This window comes from Toxotes jaculatrix, chromosome 10 (genome assembly GCF_017976425.1).
Source record: "Toxotes jaculatrix isolate fToxJac2 chromosome 10, fToxJac2.pri, whole genome shotgun sequence".
Lineage (NCBI taxonomy): Eukaryota > Metazoa > Chordata > Actinopteri > Toxotidae > Toxotes > Toxotes jaculatrix.
Genome location: NC_054403.1, coordinates 23,419,812 through 23,438,615, shown reverse-complemented (window position 1 = coordinate 23,438,615; position 18,804 = coordinate 23,419,812). Strand labels below are relative to the sequence as shown.

The window sequence follows — 18,804 nt, the reverse complement described above, 5'->3', positions numbered from 1 at the left end:
AACCACCAGGAGAAACTGCGGGAAGTGGAATAAGATGGCAGTATTATTCTTTTTATTTTAATGAGTAGGCTACTACATTTTTCTTTGCAATTTGCACATGAATTTCTCCTTTGATGTCACTGACAGAGATAATTAATCATATAGAAGAGGATTTGCAAATGATTTATGTTATAATAACATTATTATAATGGCATAATTTATTTGTTTTATAGATCTTTCTTCTGAGGCTATAATATTATTAACTTGTATTAATTTGTATATTAATTACTTTATTTTCTAATTTCTGAACAGCACTTTAAAAACTATTAAATAAAATTCCAAGTGTTTTGTAAATCCCTCATGATTTTCTGCGTCTTAAAAGAAAAAAAAAAAAAAAAAACGAAAAACTTGTCTTGTGCTTTTTCAATTTCAGCAATTAAATAATGCATTGGAGTGATTCCCATTTGAAATGTGGGGAGGGAATGTATTAGAGTCCAAGTCACTCATGTGTTTCTCTCTGTCTCTGTCTCTGAACCACACCGGGGGCTTCAGTTGGAACTCCATGCGAGGGCCTCCCTTTCCTAAATGCCGTGGGCAATCTTTGTTCATTCAACTGTATAACGACAGAGGTGATTGCAAAGACTACTGGGGATCTATGGCAGAGGGGAAAAGAACGCAAAAATTCAACAATGCAGAAAATGCTTATGTCTTACCTTTCCCACAGGGTTGTTGGTGCTGGGTATTATTATTCAGTCAGCAGGGCAATGACAGAGTGGCACTTAATAGATATGTTTGTTTTTAAGTGAGTTATTACTTTTGATGCCTGACAGTTGGTCTTAAGTGCCAGATGCTGAGAACTCATTCTTTGTAGTTAGTGCATTAACTTGTCTTCACTGTTGTTAAAAGGTTACATACAAAGAACTCCATAGGTAAATAAGTTTAGCCACTATTTTGTTTAGCATATGGTGACAATGTAGCCTATGAAGAAGTTAACATTTCCACAAAACTATAACTAGACTCCAGGGCTGCAGCAGCTACGAAGATAATGTGGAGGCCACAAGCCCGTTGCAGCTTAGAGGGCTTGTGTTTTCATTTCTGATTCCAATACTTTGTGACCTTCCAGAGCTTTTTAAACTGCAAACCCTGAGAGTTCTTAGCACAAAGTGGACAAAACTCAGTTGTTATTTTGCACTGCAGTACTGTCTCCTTTTAGTAGGCAAACCTTCCCATTGTCACTCTGTATCACAATTACATAACTGATAATATCTAATGCCGTAGTGGTGCTGTCAACGGGTAAAATATCGTGCCGAACTTCTTACGTCAGCAGCATCTATGGTCAGACGGCCATACACCTTGACACAGAGGGACTGTTGCTAAAGACAGACGGACACAGAGAGGGGAGAGAAGTCTAAAGCTGGGATAAATAGAGGTGCTGGGCTAGATCAGGAATAAAGTGGTGGGTGCGGGGTTGGCGTGGGTTTCCACTTAGAAACAGAAAACTGCTGAGGAGCACCTGTCGTCACAATCTGTCCACCTCCGCAGTGTAGCTCTGTAAGTCTGCTCAGACAGAGGCTGCTTCCAAGCTGTGGTTCTGGTATTTGGTTGAAATGTTTGATGTCGATTTGTATCTCTGCTTTTCTGTACCTCATAACAACTGCATTTCTCCCTCACACAAGCAAACCACTCACTCTCCTCTCTCCCTCTCTCTGAAGCATCTATACATGCTCTTTTTTCTTATATAGCACAACAAGGCTATGTGTGTGGGTATCACTCTTTCTCAGCATGGGATATCTACTCTTGTGTGCCATTTTCAAGGACAGGATTGGACATTTACCAGGTCATTCATCCCTTTTCTATACCTGTGTTACCCTGTGCAGAGTATGTTGTGTGTATGTTGCATTGTCTTTGAAAAAGGGAGATAGATTAAGTTTATCTGGAGCAATGAGCGTAAACATAATATAAATGGGAGTGGCCCCTGGGTCTCCTGGTTAATAGGTTCTGACACCTTGGCATGGGCTTGATAGATCAGGTGCTAAATAGACAAAGGCTGCAGGCATGGAAAGCCTTATTACAGCCTGACAGAGGAGAGTAGTGGCTGAGATCCATCACCCTCTGGGGAACTGTGTGCATGTGTGTGTTTGTAGATTTAGAGACGGTGGTGTGTGAGAGGGACATCACTGGCAAACAGAAATCTACCGGGTGCCAAGCTTCACACAAGGTGAGGCTGTTTTGCCCTTTGGACTACTGTGAATATGCAATGTGGGCGTTTGTATGTCTGTCACTAAGAAGCTTCAAAGTTGAACCCTCGGGGAACACAGCTCATGAGTATTTCAGGGTTATTTGTATGAACTGGAGAAGGATTTTGATAGGTGTTGCATCTAAGGTTGTGGAAAATGTGAAATAATTTCACAGCATTTCCGATCAGGCTTTAGAGGCCTAACCTTGTCATACCATTCTTATAATAATAAATAATTAAATCTTGGATTTAAATTTACAAAACCCAGATGCAAAACACTTAATCAAGAATTGCCTCTGTTGCCTTCCTTTCTCCTGAAGTTAGTTTTTTGTTGTTTTAGGCCAAGAAAAAAAATGACAGGCCACATTTATTACAAACAAATCAAGAGGTGTAAACATGTTATGCAATGAGTTATGTGGACAGACCAGTATCATGAAAAAGCTGATGAAGAAATAACTGATCATGAGCATTTTTAGGTGAGACTGCAATGAGGCTCACATGTCATGAATCATGACAGAGAGAATGAAAATGAAGCATCTTGTGCTGTTAGAATGGTAATAATTTCAAATGAGGAACTGGCAAAATACACAAAATTGGACACAAGCACGACACACATTTGTTTTAACCTCTCTTTGCTGTCTGATGGGATCAAATCCTTACACTTACTTGCTACCACATATTCGTGTTACCATGGTTACCAAATGATCGTGAATAATTATGCAGGCAGCCTACAGAGATTGCTTCAGATTAGTCGATGGATTTAATTGTAGCTTTTGAATTCATACTGAGAGGACTACTGATCTACTTTCATAAAATACTGTGGCTAGTCTGCTTTATACACCACGTATGAACCTCACCAGATTGAGACAGATGGCGGTGCAATTTTTTTGATCGCCACCAGGGCAACCAGACCAACAAGACACACCCATTAGAGTTAGGTGTGAAAGTGCTTTACGTCTGTTCCTCTGGCAGAAATCACTTATTTAAATGTTGATGCCAAGCAGGTTTTTTTTTGTTGGTTTTTTATTCACAAAGAAAATTCTTCTCACTCATGGTGAGCAAACATGTCATGAAAAATGTTCTTATACATGTAGAATAAACTCATAAAAAGTAAAAACGCATTCTGGACAATACTTTCTCTTGATTCCGGTGCTAACATTGTAGTCATGCATGCACAGCAAGCTGCCATCAACATCAAGCCCTCAACATGGAGAATAATAATGTCCCCATCAATAAATAAAGAGAGCTCTGCTTAGCACACAGCGTGAGGAGCAATGGTCTAGCTGGGAGTGGAGATCTGTCAGCATAGAGCATTCCTGGGACACAGCTGGAAGTTATGTTGGGTAACAGGGGCCCAAACAGTGTGTGAGACCATCCTGTGGTCAAAAGGTCACATGTCTACCCTCTGCAAGCTGATTTGTGGTCTGATCATGTTACCTACACCTCCTGAATCTGCATTTTGAAGGAAGGTTTTGTTTTTTGTTTTTTTTGACTGGCAATTCCCTAGTATTTGTCAAAAAACCTAAAAGAATCCCAAAACTCTCAGCTCCAAAGACAACAACTTAATAAAAATGACTTAATCACACTACACACTGATCAGGGTCTATCCCGACTTGGATGCTTTGATTTGATCATCACATTTGATCCTGCTGAACAGTATCTCAAATGCTGGTAATGTATTCAGCTGTTCTTCTACATTCTTCCAGGATGCCTGTGTTTGTGCTTGCCCCTACCCTCCTGCAGACAAAGACAAGAAAACAAAGTAATCTTAATCCTGCTGGCCTTCAAATCAGGGACAGTGCCAACAGCCTGGTACTGGTGACAGACCTGCCAGCACTCTCAGCTGCTGAATTGCACCTTGTCCAATGCATGGACAGATAAGTAACATTACCAAGAATGCTGCTATCATCACAGGAAATGTCATGGTTGGGCGTGACCACCCTCCAGTGCAAAGAAAAGAAAAGTCTTCTTGGCGTATCTCTGTTGCCTAAGGACCAAGCAGAATGTTTATTTTCCGTGTCTGTTTATGAGGAAAAGAGCTCAAACTGCATTAACTGCTAGTTTCTGTTTCGTCCTACCACTCTCATGGTGGGGTTTTTTTGGCTAGTGTTGAAGGGAGAGAATGGAAGCCTTGGCTCCAGCAGTGACTGGTCATAGCCAACCAAACTGGGAAAATGGCGAATGCCACTCCAGCCAAGAAATATGGTGCTTTGTCCTGTCCCACACTGATGGGAATCATCCTGCTGAACAGCGACAGGCCACATTTTGTCCTCATTCATCCCCACCCATGGGTATGTTCCACCCGCCCAGAAAGTATGTCCTTCTCACTTTCTGTGATGTCTGGGGGAGATTGCATGAATATCCACCTGCATTACACCCCTCTCACAACAGTCCATGCTGACAGGTGAGAGGAAGTGGCTCCCCAGGCCAGCAAAAGGAGTTGGCAGTGTCAGGACTGGAGCTGGATATGACTGTCTAAGGGGAAAGAAAGGTTGAAAAAACTCAACCAACAAGTCAATCTGATGGCCAAGCTACTTAACGTCTTAAATTTAAATCCATTTCTGTCAGTATGGTAGTAACCCATTTTTGTGCTCACAGCAGCCATAATTTCCCACCACCAACACAATACATATCATTAGAATCTTATGGTCTGCTGGGCTGAGCGGAGTTTTGAAGCAAACATAACAATGCCTCTTTTGGCAAGGGTCATATGAGGATACAATGCATAAAAAAATTCATACAAATACATTTCATGCAACAAGTGTACATGCAATGTAACACAATCGAGGAAATCACATTTTTCTGCTTCAGGTCATTTGTTTCAAACATAGCAATCAAAATTTTTTTTTGTGAACGCTGTGTTTTGTTGTGGGTTAAGAGAGAAGAAGAATGGCTGTTGACCAAAGTCACACAATGTGCAAAAGCAGCTGTAGCCTCCAGTGCAAAATGTACAATCATATACTCTTCCACTTCCGTGTCATATTAGCATCTCATTATGCCCACAATTTGCCCAATACTGAAACCTGCCATGTTCCACAGTCCTGCAGAGTGCGAATGGGAACAGTAGGAACTGTTAATCCAGTGGGGAAACTCCAGGTGGGTAGTACTGGTACGTTGCTCGAGGGGCTGTCCTAGAGGGGTTGTTTTTCATCCTATGACAAGCAATTTATGAGTTTTTAGTCTACAGGGCTTTGAGAATCCACCCTCAGTCTTTTAATTTATGTTGTTTGACCTGTCTCTTCTCTTATGCCCAGCTGCGTCATTAGGGGTGGGCAGTCTAAGTCAGAGCTGAGGGTGGATCCATGATTTAATGCGTGGATCTTTGCCCAACGACTTAAATTTTTTCCTCTTCGTTTCTATTTTGGCATTGATTTTACTGCCTGTAGTTTTGTGACTTATCTCTGCCATCATGTTTGCTAAATATCTACTGCTGACTGCTGGCCCGCCAAAGTGAATTAAAATCCAACCTCAGCAACAATCCCATTTCCTGGCCAACATGTTAATGACCAGGAGACTTTATTTTCCACAAACTAGGCCTCTGGGGCTGGCTGTCTGCAGATTACCAGGTAATAATGGCTTAAAATTATCTAATAATTACAAGTATTTGCTCACATTGTAACTGTCAATGCTTGGGTTATAACATTTTTGAATAAATTGTGATTTAATTGTATGTTTTCCATGTTTTCAATCAAAGTTATGCTGTTGTTACTTGGAAATCACATCACCATGAATCCCTTCAGGATTTTCTCTTTTAATCCCTAAACTTCCCTTTGGCTTATTTCACTTGACTATCGTGAATCCAATTAACTGAACACAATATTTATGCAAGTGCAGGGAAGAAGCAATTTCCAGCAGTTTAACACAACCAAATTACATTGGAACTGTATCAGATTCCTTTATCGGAAATTACCAAACTGGTGGTATGTTCTCTGAAAATACCTCAGGGTTTCATGGAGGTTTCATCCCTATATGAATTAGATCGTCCTGAAGGAAAATCAATGGGCCTCCCTCTGAGGTGGTGCTTAGGAGGGTGAAAAGAGAGATGGGATCCCAATGAGGAGACTGTATAACTGGTTATCCATCTATGGAAACAGTGTCAGTCCTCCTTCACCTCCCCTGCCAAGTGTTGGCCTTCTGTTCTACCTCGGCACTTATAGCCAGCCCATATGTCATTAGCTCTCCTGGGACGATCACACACTTCCACCCGGGAAGATGAAAATATGAAAAAGAAAAGAATGAATTTAAAAAAAGAAAGAAATAGTGTTTTACAATGCATTAACCCTCTTAGCTTATGTCTAATGTAGGCTAAGAGGGATCCTAATAAACATGCAAACACTCATGCTGGTCACACAAGCTGTTTGGCATGTGGATTTGTGCTGCTGACCAACAGCAAGTTGCTTTGACAGTGATGACCTTTGGGGAAATAAAGAACCAGGGAGTCCAAAATGCAGGAAGCTATCACAGCTTATTAGCTGTGAAACCATCCACTTTTACTTAACCTCCTCAGTTAGAGTGTAAACTGCTTCACAAAAGAGGAGTGTTTTGAAGACAGATATAAGACAAGAGTCACTGGGAAATAGGCTACGTTATTGTTCTGTCAGCGATTGAGCTAATGAGCGTGCCAAGTTTTCTAGCTTGGAAAGCCTTTTTACCCCCTCCAACAACTCTTTATTGAATGAAACGATGTAAAACCCACAGAACAAAATGCCAGGGGGTAGCAAACACCCCAGTGCAGAGTAAATAGAGAGAAGCTTGGATAACCATTGCAACTGTCTAGCACTTGCATGGTCCCACATGACCTGTGACATTAGCAATTAGCTCGACAGCTACAGCTGTTTAGCAACTGTGATGAGTCATTTTTGATAAGCCTAGAACCACATAGGCCTATTTTGTGAAGACGCATGGATAAATTCAAGTATTCCTCTCTCTGGTGTGACATAGCTATAACTAACCTCAACTGCCACTTATTTTAACACTTGTCTAAGCTCTGAGCTATGTCTAATTGTATCTTTAACCCCAAAAACCAAGTCTTGACCCTGAAACAGCCTAATAAAGCAGTGAGTAATGGCCTTACATTCCAAAAATGTCCTCACTCTCAAGGTATAAAACTGAGAATGGTCCTCACAAAGACAGGAGACTGCACACACAAACAAACAGGCACCCTATCCCTCACCCTTGTTCTCGCATATGCACACACACTCAGCTGGCGATCAGCAGCAGTATGAGCCTTTGCTCATGCATCCCTGAAAGACAGTTTGCCCATGTGAATAGCAATGCAATCTACATAGGCTACATAAATCAGGGCAAGCCAGTGTGATAAAAGATTTAATCTTGGTGGTCTTCGGTGGACATGGAAGATCCATCTTCCCAGATGAGAGGTCCATTTCCCCTGACACCACTGACAATGCCAGCTCCATCGGGAAGCAAGATATTCGGAGGCAGATGGTGTCTGAGAGTGGATTCTTCCTTTGAAAACCAAATGAGTCCCATCTCATTTCTAAAAACCTTCCAATGCCTCAAATCTCTGGTTTTTATTTAAATAATTTCAAACTGATTTCTTTCTTTTTTTGTGAAACCTCAAAATAAATGCAGCATCAGTGACAGATACAAACATTTTAGACAATGATCTATCTGTAAATTAAAATTTAATAATACATACAAATCTAATTGTCAGCTCTAATCAGTAGAAGTCAGTGTTTTCAAATAAAGGTAGACTGGAAATAGCAAGGGACTGACTTTTACAGCCCAAGACTTTTTTTTTTGCACAGATGGCAACTCACTGTGACACACCCCTAACAGCTGCTGTATAATTTGTCCTTCATCAGATGAGCTTGTAATGTTGTTTACCGATTTCCTATCACAGTCATCATTATTTTGAAGATTCCTTCATATATCATTTGTAGTGCATCAACTCATGGTGGCATTTTTGTTGAATGAGGAGTCCACTCAGACTAGTAAAGTGCTTGATGTTTTTGGTGCCCTTCCTTTATTGATTATTTTGAGTTTTGTTTGAGAAATGTGGGAAATGATTCCATGGTTGTTTCATCAGTGATTTTCAAATTTTGTTGTCATCACATTGATTGTGAAAAATATTCAAATTTGTTTTCTTTATTTTTTAGACTTTTTGTTTGTTAAAAATGTATCTGCTGCATTCTGGACCTGGGCTGGACCTGGGCCTGGGCTAAATTAGTTTGTAGTGTCTTGTAAACCTGTGCTGGCTGGGCATAGTTGTAAGCATGACACAGTAATAAAAACTCCATATATTGATTCATACAAGGTTGAACCCTGGGTTGAACAAAATGGGAAGGAACACATCCAGGGTATGTAATCCATAGAGTACATTTCTCTATGCTGAATTGTATCTGTTGGTATGATCCATTTTCTTGAGTGCTCCCAGGACACAACTGAGGCCTGTCTGTACATCGTCATATATATGTTATGAGACACACCATTAGTTTATTGCTCAGCCAGCATTGGCAAGCAAGCGAGCATGAACAATGTGGAAAATTGAAGGGGAGAGGGAAGCATTCTCCACTGATAAATTGAGTGAAAAGATAGAATTGTTTGTTTGTGAGTACTGTTTTTGCTTTTCTTGTTTTTTGCTGCTGGCTTGAATGTCTCCAAATTAGTCTCAAGAAAAAGAGAAATGATGAACAATCTTCGGACACACATTTGACTGATTGCTGCACATATAGTACTTAACCTGTCACACTACAGAGGAAACTCATAAATTAAACAAATTTGATCAAAGTGCAAATCTTCAGTTAGCTTTATTTTGAATGCCACTGCTATTAAACCCAGCTGCTGTGTCTGCTAAGTTGCATCTGTGACATTTGCAGAAGAAAATGCCACCTCAAAGCTGCTCGCACACCTTCGACATGCTTCAAGCGATGGAAAACAACAGAACAACAGCTTGCCATGGTCTGTTACCATGGAAATGTACTCGACCTCGTTCAAAAGACAAGCTCTCGCTTCATTTTGAAGCACCGCTCACTTTCACTCCATCCCGAATCACATATGATTATATACTCGCTCCCCGGATAAAACAACAAACAGCTGTTTGTTTTTTTCTCAAGGGTAACTTAAAATGGTGGTATGCATGGGAGAGCAGCCCCTCCCCCCTCTTGCACGCCAATGTGCAGCTACAGGGATGACACGCTGTACTGGAACATGAGAAACCCAGCTAACACTGTTGCCATGACAACCCAGCCAGAGGATAACTGTTTTACACCACCCACTACCTTGGCTGCCTCAGAAATATGTTGCTTTTCTTTGCTCTGCGTGGCACTGGTGAGATGCTTTGGTAGTCACTCACATTTTCTAATCTAAACCGCAGTGATTAGACTGCTTCTGGCGAAAGAGTTGTCTTTTCCAGAGGTGAATTGGAAACAACTAATGAACCATCCTATTGTTAGAATGATATGAGAAAAAATTAATTGAAAATGTCACATCTGCATTGGAAATGTCACTGGTTTTAAGAGGTGCACCCTAACGGATAACACTATCTCCTTATCTTTCAATTTAGTGTCGTTTTAAGACAGAATACATAAACATGGAAATGGTTTATGGGAGAGCGTCAACTTTTGGCAATGCAGAAGAAATTTCAGCCAGTGTTTATTAAACTCTAATAATTCAACTTAAATATACAAAGAAAAGGGTCAGGGGGGTCATATGACTCTGATGGAGTCAGTCAAGTCACTTTTATTGCACATCCTCTTTGTGTTCTTATTTATATACTATTTGTCCTGATATTATTATTCTGAATTAAGTGTAAATCAGAGATTTTTTTATTCTGTTCATATAATCTGATGTCTGGGTACAGTGTAAACATTCTCAACATTTTAATTTGCGATATAATGAATAATTTTAAATCTTTATGCTTCTTAGAATGAAATCAAATTAATTCTAATGATCCTTATCACATTTTAATTATATGAGAACTATTTGCCAAACAGGAACAATTCCACAAAAGGGCACTCAAACATTTGGCATTAAACTTTCTTATCTTTCTCTCTTGTAGTGAACAACACTTTGCTGCTGGGCTTTAGAGGCACAAACAAATCCCTGTCTATGGCGATTGGAATCAATGTGATGTAAATTAACCTGATCCTTTATAAGCATCGCTGTCTTACTAGCTCAGGTTTGTGCGAGAGGACTGGGCCCCGCCATCCTCTGCCCTTCATCCCGTATAACAGTGAACCTGAAGTTTTAGATGACAGAGCTGTTGTTGTCATTTCAGCTGCAGACATTTTTAAAACCAAACAGCTTTTGAGGTCTCTCATTTACATAATGTGTTCTGTACTTCATTGACTTCTTAAATGGGTCAACTAGTCGATATTAATTTGACATAAATTGTCACCTTGGTTGCTTTCTGGTGACATTTAGGTGAGGCATCACCTTCATGAAGTTTAGCTGGCAGATTGACAGCTAAGCAGTGACACAAACCATGGATGGCACTCATAATGTGGCTGGATAAAAACCGAAAGAGAAAAGATTGCTTGCTTATACATACATATTTTTTTTTAACTAAATAGAAAAATGACATTGTGAGTTTTCTGAAACAAAAGCTTGAAGGCAAGGTTTCAAAGTTACACCATTGAAAGATTATCTATCTATCTATATCTACACTACAGCTTTAAGTGTATGATAGGGAGTATGACAGCGAGTTAATAAAATTTGTAACCACATTGGGTTGCAACACTCATCTGCATCTTAAATCTGCACCATCATCACTGTGTGAGCATTTTTGTGCCATTGCTGCATTTTAATGAGGCCACGGCAGGCAGTCAGGCCTTAGTTAATAAACCTGAAGATGAAACATTGCCTTGGCTGTGCTATTGATGTCTCCTATATGAGGTGGCAGATTCAGGACATTCCTTGTGTACCCTCTGTCATCATTAGCTTCAGCCCAGGCAGGATCCTATCAGAATATCCATTGACAGCCAACAATGTGAAACGCTGGGAGTGGGGGAGGGAGACAGAGCTGGCGCCTCACAGGCTGATTGCTCACATGGGTGAAGATTCATTTAGGTTAACCATCCCTCCGTGCCATGATTGGCTGAACTAATGGTCCATAAGCACACCTGATTACACAAAGGTGGTGAGATTGATTGGTGGAATGATAGCATCGCTCCTGGGGAATGTAACTTCAATAAGTCATTTCCATATTGAAGAAAAGCAAAATGGTGTCAAAGGTTGAGTCACTTTCTAACAAAAATGTACAGCTAGTGACATTAGTGTCCAGAATATTATTCTAACTTGCACATAAGGTTAGAAAAAAAAAACTTCAAAAGCAATAAATGGCAAGAAACCTCAGGCTGCAGCTGTGTTCCTAAAGGAGCAAATGTTTTCAATGCAGCCACGAGACAATCCTAACCTTTAAGAATTCCTTGGTCTTAAAGTAAAGGCTAAAGCTACAACTAGGTGGGCTCCAAGGAAAACTAATTAAAGTTAAGTCAAACAGCAGAATTGTTCTCAGTTAGGAGGGAAATGTGAATTAGTGCAAATGCAAGGGAAAGCAGGTACAAGTGAAATAATAGAGAACAAAAACTAACAAACTAACAAACAAAAACTAAAACCTGACCTTTCTGGCCTTCCTTGATGCAAAATCATCAATAATGTCATTATATGAAACCTGCTCCCCTATTGATGACAGCAAGGCCAGTGAGACATTCCTGACACTTGGTTGACCTCAGGTACAACTTGATCAACTTTAGCTTTGAAAAGCTCCTCTCTGCTTGAGCCACAGTGACTGGCGGAGTAAGTGCAATCCTGAGAGCAGGATATATAGCCTATATATTCAAATATGATCTTTTTAACTTTGAATACAGACTCTCTCCTGAAATATGTTTTCTTTTACAATAAAGAAATTTGTGTTTCTTTTTTGTCACCTACAAAACCAGGCCACCAGGCCACCAGGCCACCAGGCCACCAGGCCACCAGGCCACCAGGCCACCAGGCCACCAGGCCACCAGGCCACCAGGCCACCAGGCCACCAGGCCACCAGGCCACCAGGCCACCAGGCCACCAGGCCACCAGGCCACCAGGCCACCAGGGTCATGGTGCCGCTCTGTACAGTAATGTCCAAGAGGCTACTAATTTTCTGGCCTTTTTTTTCCAAGCTGCAGACACATCTGATACAGAAAGGTTAATTTTATTTTCTACATATATTGTATCTTCATTTTATCTTTAAGCTCACATTCTGTGGTGAAATAAGACATTTGCTGGTGATGTGTACTTGGAATGATGGCATCATATTAGCTTAAAAAGCCTTGCATACCATGACCCTGGTTGTAAACTGTCCATAAATCATACAGTGTATCTGTATGATGTCTGAGCTACAGTACAAGTCTGAGACATGGTATAAGGCTTATAGCTTCTTCAGTGCTTCCAGGCTTTGGTGGATATCAATTTTAGAGGGTTTCCCCTCACAAGTAGTATCTTTTGTTCTTTTGTTGCCAGTATGCCCAAGACTGATATTTTCTTCTTGGCCCGGCTCTTTCATGCAAAGAAACAGAGCTAAACACGTTTTGTCCCAAATGTATGTGTCACCAAAAGCAAACACAAAGAGAGTGCTGGAGAGAAGACCCTAATTCGATCCAAACAGTCATCCACCTGGCAAAACTCTCACTATACAGCATTTTTGGGCTGACCAGATGTGTCCAGTAGCCAAGCCATCTGATCCAACTCAGCACCAGATGGTGAGCAAGGAGGCAGAGGGGTGTGGGGAGCTGAGCTGTGGGATTTTTGCCCTGGAGCGAGGAGTGGCTTCTTAGAAAGTCAAAGTGTTTGTGTTCCTTCTTTTCAAGATACCGGAGACCATCCAATAAGTCCAACACAACACATATCCACACACAGTGCAGTGTACTGTATGTAGGTAAAAACATCAAAGCTTTAAAATCTGGGATGAATTCAAAAAGTGACTGTGAACCACTATTCATCTTCCCCAAGGGAAAGTCACTTTGGAATCACAGGACCACATGCACATGGAGTGGAGCAGGCTTTGTCCTGTGTGTGACAAGTGTTAGCAGGGAGTGGTTAGGAAAAAGTGGAGTGGATAATGAATTGGCCGCAGAGTTGATGTAATATGGAAAGGCTTTTACCACTGTGCTGCCAATTGTATTGGCAGAAAAAAATATTGCTGTGTTCAGGGAACATGTCTCAAAGTACCACAGCATGTACCGCTATGATTTGCATACGATGCTATCAGTTGCCAAGTTGCTCACATCCAACCCAAACTGCATGCAAGGGCGAGTTACATATTGACAATGGTTACTTATTTATATCACATTCACAAGGACCCATTTATGTGTAAAGAAACTTCTTAGTTTGAAAAACACAAACAGAAATACCCAGGGCATTTTTTCTTGTTTGCTAATAAAGGTACATTCACTTGGATGGTAACCCCTCCACTGATGAACTGTTTAGCCATTACTATTGAGTTGATACTAAAGAAAGTGTTGATAATATATCTAGTAAAATATCTGGTTATTTTCTTGACCTGTAGTCCCTGGGTGACAGTCCTTTTGTTATGACGACAGAGTGTTGCAAAACACAATTTTAATGTGAATTGATTTAATATGATTCAAGGTCTGATGGAGAATGAATATAAAGAGCTGCAGAGGAACATATGGCCTGATTGGGAGAAAGGACAGATTATGTTCATAGAGCAGGGGGAAGTCAACCGTCCTCATGGAGACGTGTGACATTCATTAACACTCAGCAGAAGGAGGGTGGACAAGTCATCTCATCACTCAGCATGTCAGCTCATAACTAGGAGATTTATTCTCCTCCATGGATTGTAACACTCCACAAAGGCTTAGCCTTGAGTTACCATTACTGAATGAAAACATGTTCTAATTGTTTAAATAAATAAAAATGAAGATTATAAGGATACTCTGTAAACCTCTTCACTGAAGGGTCATTTAACATGATAGCACGAAAGGCCTTTTTCACTGCAGGTATTCTGACTTTTCTTAGCAGGAAAAACACAGATGTCAGTCATGACAGTAGTTCCCAGTAAGTCAGTGTGGCAGTGTGACAGTGAGCCAGCATACACTTTACCATGACCCTGAAACTGAAGCAGCTAAACGGACCACTGATTTTATTTTTCACACCTGTGCTTCTCCTATTCTCCTTGGTTACTTTGGAAATGTGAGTTGTAGTGACAGATGTTGACTGATGACCAAAGATTTCACCATGTTCCTCTTTCATTTGGCACATTTCAATTCACTTAATTGCATCCACATTTCTTATGTCTTAGTGCCTCCCACTGAAAACTCAAGGAGAGATGAAAAAAGAGGGAGAAGGGAGAGAGGAAATGAGAAATGAAATGCCCTTTTCTCAGATCCGTCATCTAAGGCGTTTCTGATGACAATGAAACAATTGGATCAGCTGTCAGTTGGTTTCATTCTGTAGTTACATTTGATGGCTTGGAGTTTGTGTTTGCCAATATAAGCACTGCCCAAATACTAATTAGGGTGCAAAATTACCACCATCATTTAAACTGTTTGACAAACATCTGCACATACATTTGTAAATATACTTTGCTGCTCAGAGGCTAAAAGCACGTAACTTAAATTTTAATCATTCTTATCTAAGACCTGGTCAAACCAGGATTTAAAACTGGGAAATTCCATCAAAAAATCAATTCTTTCCAGTGGAGTCACTGGAATCAGAGGATCTGCTCAAGGAGGCAAAATTTATCTGTGTGAATTCTGACCCACAGATTCATGCCATTAGCAAAATAGCAAGCAGTCATGACAGTGCTAACCTTTGGAGAGCTTATCTATGTCCTCACCTATTTTGTGTGCACAAGCTAATGTCACTTCATGGTGTGACTTTCTACACTGAGTTTGGTGACATGAAGCATTGCTTCCCTCAGACTTAACCAGAGCAGAGGTTAAATAAGCCACAGTAATTGAAAACACATGTGTGGGTGTGTTTTGACCTACGCCACTCTGGAAGAGTCAGTGTGGTGCCAATCAAGCACAGTCTGTTCATGCTCACACAATGCTGAGCAGAGGTCTAATTAGGGGAAGTAAGTGACACCTGTGTGGTTGAGCCATGGGCATGTATAGGGCTTTCAACTAAACCCATTATCTTTTGTTGAATAGTGCTCCGTTTTACCAGTTATTAAAATTACACAGCCAGTTGATGACTTCACAAATGCCATTAAATAATAACTTAAAGAAATGTAGTTAAAAGTAATTATCTTTTTTGGGGGGTGGATTTTCCCATCAGGATCACATTTGCTGTTAAAAAACAGACAATAAGATACTGTTCTTGGGCTGTAATGACATCTACTGGTATAATTATTAAAGAAATTATTAATTAATCTATAATAATTAATAAACTGATAAATTCCATTACCTCAACTTCCTTGACTTGTAAGACTCTGGCACTCATTGCTCCCAGTTGTCTGAATTTCTGGTTGTATTTAAGTTAGTTAACTAATCACATTCTGTCTCATGTAAATCTTTCTGACCCTTTCAGAAGTTGTTCAGTTTAACTCAGGATTAACAGCGACTCATCCTGAATAAATGGCACACACTGAAAGTTAACAAGAGATCAGCCACTTTTATTTAGAAAGAGTCCCAAAAAATAAACAAGTTAGCACACATTCCAGATACAAAATGTCAGTGAGAATAGCCTGAATATGCGATGAAACTGATAAGCAACTACGGTATATGTTTCTATTGTTGATTACAAAAACAACAGTGATAATAATAATAATACAGTTTACCTCCCTTTTTTTTTGTTAGAGTGGAGGGCTCTTCATTGGCCAATTTCAGGAAAAAAAAAACATAAATCTAATAATTAGAAGTGCTCATCTGTTCATCTGTATAAGCTGTGTAACTTATGGCTGGACAAAAAAAAACTGTACTTTCTGAATAAGAACAAATCAAATTTAGTATTTAATGGAAGCAAAGTAGCTTTGACGCTTTAATTCAAAGGGGCTATAATTTTTCATATTTAAACTTTTTATATAAAATATATGTATATATGTATATATTGTATATATGTCTAACATTGTATTTCCAACTTCAAACAGTTAACCTCACAACTTCAACATTAAAATGAAAACGCATGTTTGGCAGTAATGAAATAAACTTATGTAGTATTTGCGGCAACAACATGCAACTGGTGCTACTTCATTGTCAGATCAATGCAAAATACATGGAGACTGGAAAACAAAGCAAAAAGGCTATTGTATTAGCACTGTCATTGCCACCAACTGTACATCTAGTTACAAAAGTTACAGAATGTATCATTTACATTCACTGAGATGACAGTGATTGATTATATTAAGACTATATTCATATCTACTGGCACTAGAATTTGGCACTCTTACTTATTTGGCATTTTAAACCACCACGTAAACCATGTGGATGTTGATGCCTCTTTTTGATGTCACTTCAAAACGTGATGCGATAATACCATACCATACTATGTTTTGTTTTATGTTTTGCATTCATGGCATGTAAACAGATTAATTTCCTCTTGAAAGTAGAACAACGACCCTGGTCCTCGTCAGAAAAAATACAAACAGCAAAAGCACTGAAGCAAACAAAGAGACAAAGGTATAACGCAAAATCGCTGCACCAACTCTAACAAGAAAAACATAGAAGGATTGAGTCCAAATGTCAAGCATTGACATATATTTCATATCAACACCAAATGTTAAAGAATAAAATATACAGGAAAGTTTAGAATAGGAATTAATTACATGATTTCAACATCTCACCCCCATATGCAATGTATTTGGCTTTAAAAATATGGAACTAGAAGCTGTTTAGTATTTTTTCTTTCTTTATACTCACACATTAAGATGTTTATATCCAACCAGTATGTAAGCAAGTTTATTTAAAAGCTATTTTGTGAAAATACATAAAAATATTTTTTTTTTTCAATAAACTTTTTTTCTTAGATTTTCTTAGAAAAAAGGACAATTTCACATCTTAATGCAGATGGTATCAAGTGTGCTTGAAAATCCTGTTTGGCGGTGGTGGCTACAGAAACAGTGTGTTTTTGACGACATCTTCCCCTGATGCAGACACCCCCATGCTCTTCATATACACACACACACTCCCACACACACACTCTCGCACACACAAATACAGCTGAGATGACTGAAACTCTGACTCCCAGAAGCAGCCACTGCTGTCAATCAAGCCCTCATTTCCATCTCAGTCCAGTCCAGACAGATTGACAGGAAAGCATGGTGTCACCAGTTTCGAAAAAAAAAAAGAGCCTCCCTTTTATATTCCGAGATGTAATTCCACCCAGAGAGGGAGGCTTTTTATATGGTGCGAAATCGAGACAGAGAGCAACAATACAAGTCTTTGTGAGAGACAAAATGAGGACTCCATCTCCTACCTTTCCTTTTTCACCAGACACAGACAGAAAAAGTGCCAGAACAGAAGGAGGGAGAGAAGGACAAAAAAAATCGCTCTATTGAAACCATTGTAAGGCACTCAGAAGTTTCTCATTGATCAGGACAGATCTGTCAGGCTGACGTTTAGTCCCATGTCAGGTCTCACGTAAGGGACAGTGTGGACAGCTTTAGGAAACTCTGGAGTCATCACCCGACCATTCTCCCCTGTACTCCCAGTGACGGAAAGTCTCGCTTTATTCCTCATGGCATCCCCAAAGGTCATCTAGAAAAATGCACAAAGTCACGTGTACACACAGACACATACAAACACATTTACACAGTCACACAGTCACACACGCAAGGATCCATACACAAACAAGGAAGCAACATGTTAGGTTAGAGTATCTCCACATCTGTAAGCTTAAGAGATTATAAATGTTCAAAACATGGGAATGTAGATGAGAACTAAATATGATGTCCATGGGTAACACAATGCAAGATACAAATGATCATGTAAAGGCTTATGCATGGTCATTGCAAGCATTATTGTTGAAATGTGTTACTAGGACAGAGGTATTAACAAGCATGGCCATCAACAGTCATACATGAAAATGGTTTCAAAGAGTAAGGAAACTTAAATGGACAAACACAGTTTTAAGCTTTAAAAAGGGGGATATCTCTCTCTCTCATTAAATCATAAATCACCAGTACATACGATCCTTTGGCCAACCTCTTCATTCACTAACACTGAAGGATGGAACGGATGGAGCCAAAAAAGCGTGCATTTGGGGGGAATTTATGAAAACCTCGTTCCCTACCCCCTAAATTTTTACACTTTCGATCCCATATACGTTGTAACCTTCCTTATAAGTTGCAAAATTCTGTGAATTCTGCGAGGAAGTTGGGTTAATATTCTGTGCATTCTTTGCCACCTTCATTCGTTTCGCCTCGGCTCGGGACTTGTAACAGAACTCAATCAAGGCCACCAGCATGGCCAAACCGAGTCCTCCGACCAGAATGTAGAAGACCCCAGCCACGTTGCTCAGGCTGAGGGCGCTCGTCTTCTCCTGTGAAATGCATACGAGACGGGGGTCAGTGGCAGGGCAAGGGTGAGAGGTCAAAAGATTTAATAATGTACATGAATAAAACAAAATCACATCCACAACAAAAACTAAAAATGCACAAAAAATGCACCACTATATCTAAATATCTA

General features: G+C 39.9%; 1 protein-coding gene across 4 annotated transcripts in view; it reads right to left on the bottom strand.

Annotated features, from left to right (window-relative positions):
- Positions 1-17,590: 17,590 nt before the first annotated feature.
- gria2b (glutamate receptor, ionotropic, AMPA 2b) overlaps positions 17,591-18,804 on the bottom strand; it is a 41,958-nt gene continuing 40,744 nt past the window's right edge. For 2 of the 4 annotated variants that reach the window (XM_041047586.1, XM_041047588.1), the window contains 2 exons: positions 18,524-18,658; positions 17,591-17,874 (listed from right to left, as the gene is read on the bottom strand). In XM_041047586.1, coding sequence (XP_040903520.1) covers positions 17,710-17,874; positions 18,524-18,658 — 300 coding nt within the window. In that variant the 3' untranslated portion in view covers positions 17,591-17,709. Of the gene's footprint in view, positions 17,875-18,412; positions 18,659-18,804 lie in introns of those variants that run through there. The other 2 variants (XM_041047585.1, XM_041047587.1) reach the window with 2 other exon arrangements.